Source organism: Sinocyclocheilus grahami, unplaced genomic scaffold (genome assembly GCF_001515645.1).
Source record: "Sinocyclocheilus grahami isolate Dianchi unplaced genomic scaffold, SAMN03320097.WGS_v1.1 scaffold1012.1, whole genome shotgun sequence".
NCBI lineage: Eukaryota > Metazoa > Chordata > Actinopteri > Cypriniformes > Cyprinidae > Sinocyclocheilus > Sinocyclocheilus grahami.
Window position 1 is genome coordinate 38,165 of NW_015506191.1, and position 6,672 is coordinate 44,836.

General features: G+C 36.8%; 1 protein-coding gene across 1 annotated transcript; it reads left to right on the top strand.

Annotated features, from left to right (window-relative positions):
* The first annotated feature begins 577 nt into the window (after window positions 1-577).
* Window positions 578-4,615, top strand: LOC107565614 (inward rectifier potassium channel 2-like). Its single transcript, XM_016250874.1, has 2 exons — window positions 578-701; window positions 2,015-4,615. The coding sequence occupies exon 2, from the start codon at window positions 2,253-2,255 to the stop codon at window positions 3,552-3,554; it is 1,302 nt and encodes a 433-aa protein (XP_016106360.1). The 5' UTR covers window positions 578-701; window positions 2,015-2,252; the 3' UTR covers window positions 3,555-4,615.
* The last annotated feature ends 2,057 nt before the right edge of the window (window positions 4,616-6,672 follow it).

Sequence of the window (6,672 nt, forward strand, 5' to 3'; positions counted from 1 at the left end):
GAACTCAAGTATTTTGGGGGGAAACCAGTGAAAGTTCTGACATTAGCTGCGTTTCCATCCACCTATTTTTATGCGCATATATACTGTATATATATATATATATATATATATTATTAAATATGTATTATTACTATAATAATTATTATTATATTTTTCATAAATTTTACTTTTATTATCATTTGAAAATGCATCCTTTCATATTTGTAAATATAATTGTTGCTAGGGTGCAGCATGAGCGTGAGGACTTGTTCGTAGAAATGATGCGATGCCATTCGTGTTTATAAGCTTTTTTTTCTTTTAGGCTTTTTGTTATCTCTTAAGAGTATTAACGTGTCAAAAAAAGTGTGATTTTGTTTTTCTTGAAAACTTAAATATGAACAGAAAAAATTTTAATCTACTAATTTATTGTATCAATTATTTAAAGCTGATTATTGGGTATTACATCATGTTATGGAGAGGGCTGCCTGTGAGAGATGCTGTAATCACACAGCTGACTGTCATGACCTGACAGCAGGGCGGAGATGAACAGGCTTTTTAAAGCGATTCTTCGATCGGCTTGAGCTTTGGCCAACACTGAGTGAGATGATCGAAACCACCATCAAGCCCCATCATGTTTGACTGATCTTTCCCACCGGATAACAACAACTGCTATCTGCAGAAATGTGCTGATCTAAACTCCTGTTGCTCTTGAACTCCCGAAGGTAAGCTTCGTTTTAGTTATGTGGCGATATCTTTGTTTACCAGTAGCTAAAACTGTTATTGCAGTCATTAGAAGTGAGCAGTTACTTCTGTGCAAATGTCACAAATGCAGTTTAAGGGCAATTTTGTTGAGAAATAAATTTAACTTGTTTGACAATTGTCAAATTAAATTTTATTCCATCAGTTTGTGAATTGTGGTGAATAATGCTTATCCTTGTTTATTTTAATGATCGGTTAATTATATTTTAATGTGCAGTAATTTTCAATAATATAGTATTTTGTGGTACCATTTTCTATTTATTAATGTGTAAATGTCCATATTTGCCGGTTTTCTTACTTGAAAACAGACAGTCATATTATATCAGACAACACTGATCTCCACAGAACTAAAGGCAATCAAGTGTATTTATGTAATGTATTTCCATCCACCTAATAATAATGAAAAAGTTATTCAAATAAGATATATCTGGGATGAAGCCCCTTCGTGATGTGTATTTTTATTATCAGTTATCAGCTTTCTCAATATATCTTAATGACATCATGCAATTTAGAGAGTGTTGAATAGCACATCATTGTCATTAAATAATTATTTTGTAGATTTTTTTTCCCTTTGTACTCACATACTGAATTGTGTGTGTTTTGTTGTGCTTATGTTTTGCCTTTCATTTAATGTTTATTTGTATGCTCCTGCAGTGTGACACTTTTAATTTAGTTGATTCCAAAACTTGTTTGTGTTAGTGTATTGAATCTATTTGGATAATATAAATTACACTCACAGAATAGAAGGTCAAATGCGACTCGTGCTAAACTCCTAAACTTCATGTAAAACGTATTTAAACAGCATTTATTTTTCCCTCAAATTTTTATATAATTACTGTGGATGCTGTTTTCATGACCTCATGTATATTGAGAGACTATATGGAACATTTGTATTTTCAAAAGTGTATTTGTCCATGTCCATTTGTCAACTATATATTAATCTAATAGCCTAGTCATTATATATTTGATGTCATATCTGTGGTGTATAATTCGCTGACTGAATATGCAGCTCTAATCTGTACATCCGTGTTTCTGGATAGCTCTGTCAGGTCATGTCAGATGTTACATCACTCTTGATAATAATGTCACCCAAAGGAGAAATGACCCTACATGCATGGAAATATTTTTTATTGATCTTGACAGTTAATCTTTAAAACCCTGTAATGTCACCATTAATAAATAATAATTTTCTTTGTGCAAACTGAACAGCTTGGCTTCTCATTCTTCAGACTCATTTCTTCAGATCTCTTACTTTGTCTATTTGTTATTTTTACAGCCCTGCTTTGCCAATGAGGTCCAATCATTCCATGGAAGAGGAGAGATCTTCGTAGCCCCAGCGAAAACATTGTTTCTTTGGAGCGGCCATCTCAACGCTTGCTTGATTCCAAGGAAATACAGATATTTGTTTGCGTGGTGGTACATGTGAGAGGTCGAAAGTGTTTCTCCAACGCATCCTCCAGAAACTCAGACTGTTTTCCAAAGCAGACGAGTCTCAACCCTCTCCTACAGCAGTGATGGGAAGTGTGAGAACACACCGGTACAGCATAGTTTCCTCTGAGGAAGGCAGGATGAAGCTGTCCCCCATCACCATGCAAAATGGCTACGGCAATGGAAATGTGGGCGGCAAAGTGCACACCCAGCAGCAAGCACAAACCCGCTTCGTCAACAAGGATGGACACTGCAACGTGCAGTTTATCAACATGAGTAAAAAAGGTCAACGCTACCTGGCTGACATCTTCACGACGTGCGTTGACATCCGATGGCGTTGGATGATGGTCCTCTTCTGCCTCTCCTTTCTGCTATCCTGGCTGCTTTTCGGACTTATATTCTGGTTCATTGCGCTTTCATCCGGTGACTCAGAGAATCAAGAGCAGATATGCATTTCGAACATTGACAGCTTCACGGCAGCCTTCCTGTTTTCTGTGGAGACACAAACAACTATTGGTTATGGCTACCGATATGTAACAGAGGACTGTCCCTTTGCTATCTTCATGGTGGTATTCCAGAGCATCTTAGGATGCATCATTGATGCCTTCATCATTGGTGCAGTCATGGCTAAGATGGCCAAGCCTAAGAAAAGAAACGAAACTCTTGTGTTCAGTCACTATGCCACAATAGCCTTGAGAGATGGTAAACTGTGTCTAATGTGGAGAGTTGGGAACCTCCGGAAAAGCCACCTGGTGGAAGCTCACGTTCGCGCCCATCTGCTCAAATCCCGCACCACCGCTGAAGGCGAGTTCATCCCGCTGGATCAGATAGACATTGATGTCGGATTCGACACTGGCATTGACCGCATATTTTTAGTGTCTCCCATCACCATCGTGCATGAGATTGATGAGGACAGTCCTTTGTATGACATGAGCAAACAGGAGCTTGAAAGTTCGGAGCTGGAGATAGTGGTGATATTGGAGGGCATGGTGGAAGCTACGGCCATGACCACTCAGTGTCGCAGCTCTTACGTGACTAGCGAAATCCTGTGGGGCCATCGCTTTGAGCCGGTCCTTTTTGGGGAGAAAAACCATTACATGGTGGACTACTCACGCTTCGAGAACACCTACGATGTTCCCAGCACGCCTCAATGCAGCGCTCGAGATTTGGCTGAAAAGAAGTACATCAGGTCTAGCTCCAACTCTTTTTGTTACGAGAATGAAGTAGCCTTCATGGATAAAGAGGAAACGGAGGATGATGACGATGATAATGAAGAAGACCAGAAGAATATCAGAAGGGACAGTGTGGCCTTGGAAGGATCCAATACTGAAGATGTCAAAAGCACAGCTTCCAGTCAGGATACTTACCGCTACAACTCAAACCTTTAAGACAACAGCTTGAGTTATGACTGCTTTAAAAAAATGCATGGTATATGGTGTATAGCATAAGAAAATGCTGTTTTGCTGCTGTTTTTGAGGGCAATATTTTGCCAGTGGTTTGAGAGGAACACAAGTTTGGGTTGCAAATGTCTTGTAACTTTTTCTTGCGCTTGTCTAAGAAGACAGATCAACAAACATTAACTTTCAAATCTACTCTGACAGTCTATATGCAATCAGTTTATAGTATAGACAAGAACAGCACACATTGTAGATAATATAAGCTGTGCTTCAAACCGAGGGTAGATTACACTACACAACTTTTGCACAGATTTGTGCCCGATTTACAATTTGGAGGGGTTGATGCTAGGTGTCCAAAGTCAGTATGTAGATCTTTAGGCAGTCAGAGAGGACATATTTCAAAGAAAATGGCATAGTTTATGATGGTCACAGACAGTAATGTAATAACGGAAAGATGTTTTTTTTTTGGAGAAGGGGTTCAAACTTTGATTCCATCCAGTCAGAGGACATGTTTAATATTATGAGATGATTTAAAAACATATTGTATTCACATAGTATGGGTAGAGCTAGTTTTCTGTCCACCATCTTAGATACTTTTTCCATTAAACATACATTTGGCCAAAATAGAGTAGGCTCCCTTGGGTTGTAGCATAATGTTGCTACCTACATACCTTGGGAACAGCTTTCACTGAAGCCAGTCTTTGATACTGTCTATATGTAGCTCAATAGGTTTTGGAGCAGAGCTATAATTTAACAAATGCCAAAGATTTTGCAGGACACACAGTTTTGTTTGATTGTCCCAGTACACAGGCTATTAGCAGCACGTTCAGGATACTACCTTGTGCAAAAGCCATGATGAAATCCTGTCTTTAAAAGCAGAGGTGGTATAATGAAGGATAGTGAAAATGAGAACCAAATGTTTCGTTTTGATCTGGTCCATGCCATTAAATCTACAACCGAGGGACATTTTGAACATTTAAAAGTCACTGCGATGTCATGATTTAAGATAAATGAGTGAAACACAAGGTTAGAAACCTAGCCTCCATATTTCACATGAAAAAAACAGGTATTTTTATGGTGGCAGGTTATGCCTATGTGTAGTTTGAAAACCTGTTAATGAGCTGGTCTCTTAACAACATGGTATTTATCTCCTCTTTCTATAAACGCTGTTCTGTATAAAATAAAATAATGTTGATATACAGTACATAATTGACTTGTGTTGGTTATTACACTCTAAAAATGCTGGGTTGTTTCAACCCAACTTTGGGTCAAATATTGACTAACCCAACTTTTGGGTTAAAAATGTTATTTAAAAATGTAACCCAACGTTTGGGTTAGTCCATATTTGACCCAAAGTTGGGTTGAAACAACCCAGCATTTTTTAAAGTGTACGTTATAATATCAGTATTGAAGATTAGCCATACATTTTTAATGAGAGTAAGTGTTAATGCTAATCTAGGGCACTTAATGTTTTCATGTAGTGAACGTACCGTAAAACTCCTCAGTCCATGTACTGCATCTTCTGTGATCTGTCAAAAATACACTTAACATCTCAGGGTTTGGATGAAATCTGGCATTCATACAACATAAACAGTCAAAGAATAATAATATGTAAAGAATGTCATGTTCATAGCAGTATATGTGCTTCGGAGTATATATATACAGTATATGTGCTTTCGATGTGCAATAGATCTTCAGTGACTGAAGACGTGAAAGTTCATTGGGCATCAGATGCTTAGTGAACAATCAAAAAATGAATATAAATAGGTGTTTATGTGCACAGATACTTACTGTATTATGGCAGCAGTCTGGGAGAAAAGTCACTCTCATCTTTAAAATGAGTTCAAATCCTTAATAATCCGAGCTACAAATTTAAGTATAGGAAGTAATATGTACCAGCTGTTGCAGTGAACGTTATCAATTCAGGTGTGTTCTCTACAGTTTAATCTCTAATGTTATTAGATGTGAAAGTTTATTAATGAACACATGAATGTTACTTATCTGCTGCTGAAGGATAAATGCTGATAAAAGGTTAAAAATACTATTTTGTTTTGTATGACAGTGTGTTACAACCAAAGCAACAATGTCTTGAATTGCTGGAAGGTTTTAAAAACCAGAAAAATTAGGGAACCAATATCTAATATAAGGTTTTTATATATAAAACTGTGACAGTAGCTATCACAATAAAACTTACCAGTAATTGAATATATCATCTGCATTGTGATTTTAAATCAATTTGTAGTTTGCCTTGGTTTGTATCAATATCAAGGTGGACAAGTCCATATTTTAAAATGTTTGACATCATAAAATGTTTTGTCATTTTAATTAGGTCTGCAACATATTTGTATATTTCACTGAGATAACTGTATTTCAATCACATCACAGATTATGTAATCCTAATAGATAACATTCCAGAGTATGACATCACATACACATTCAACACCTACTGTACATTTAGACAGAAGCAATTCATTCATTTTCAGACTGTAAATAGTTGTCATTGAGATCATCCAGACAAAGATTGTCTGGCTGGACTAATTTGAATCCATGGCCCTAGTTTGTGTAAACAGAGAATTGATTGGACACAGGAGATACAATGAGAGGATTGGATTTTGTTCTGCTGAAAGTCTGATTTAACCCGAGGGAATTTTCCACATTATCCATGCATGTCCTCTTTACTAGGGAGGGGGAGGAAATCTGTTAAATTACTTCATTGGGCATCAGATGCTTAATGAACAATCCAAAAATGAATATAAATAGGTGTTTATGTGCACAAATACTTACTGTATTATGGCAGAAGTCTGGGAGAAAAGTCACTTTCACCTTTAAAACGAGTTCAAATCCTTAATAATCCGAGCTACAAATTTAAGTATAGGAAGAAATATGTACCAGCTGTTGCAGTGAACGTTATCAATTCAGGTGTTCTCTACAGTTTAATCTCTAATGTTATTCTTGATGAATGAAGTCTGTTTGTGAGATTAGGATTATCCCTCTAATATGTTCTGCAGGGGAATCTATGATGCATTATGAAGTAGAGTCAATAGTTTTCAGTTCAAGCCAAACGAGTTTAAGAATTTGCGTCAATATGTTTCTCACTCTTGAATTTGAA

Excerpts from the sequence above, each read along its gene's own strand:
- LOC107565614 (XM_016250874.1), top strand. The coding sequence starts at position 2,253 with ATGGGAAGTGTGAGAACACACCGGTACAGCATAGTTTCCTCTGAGGAA.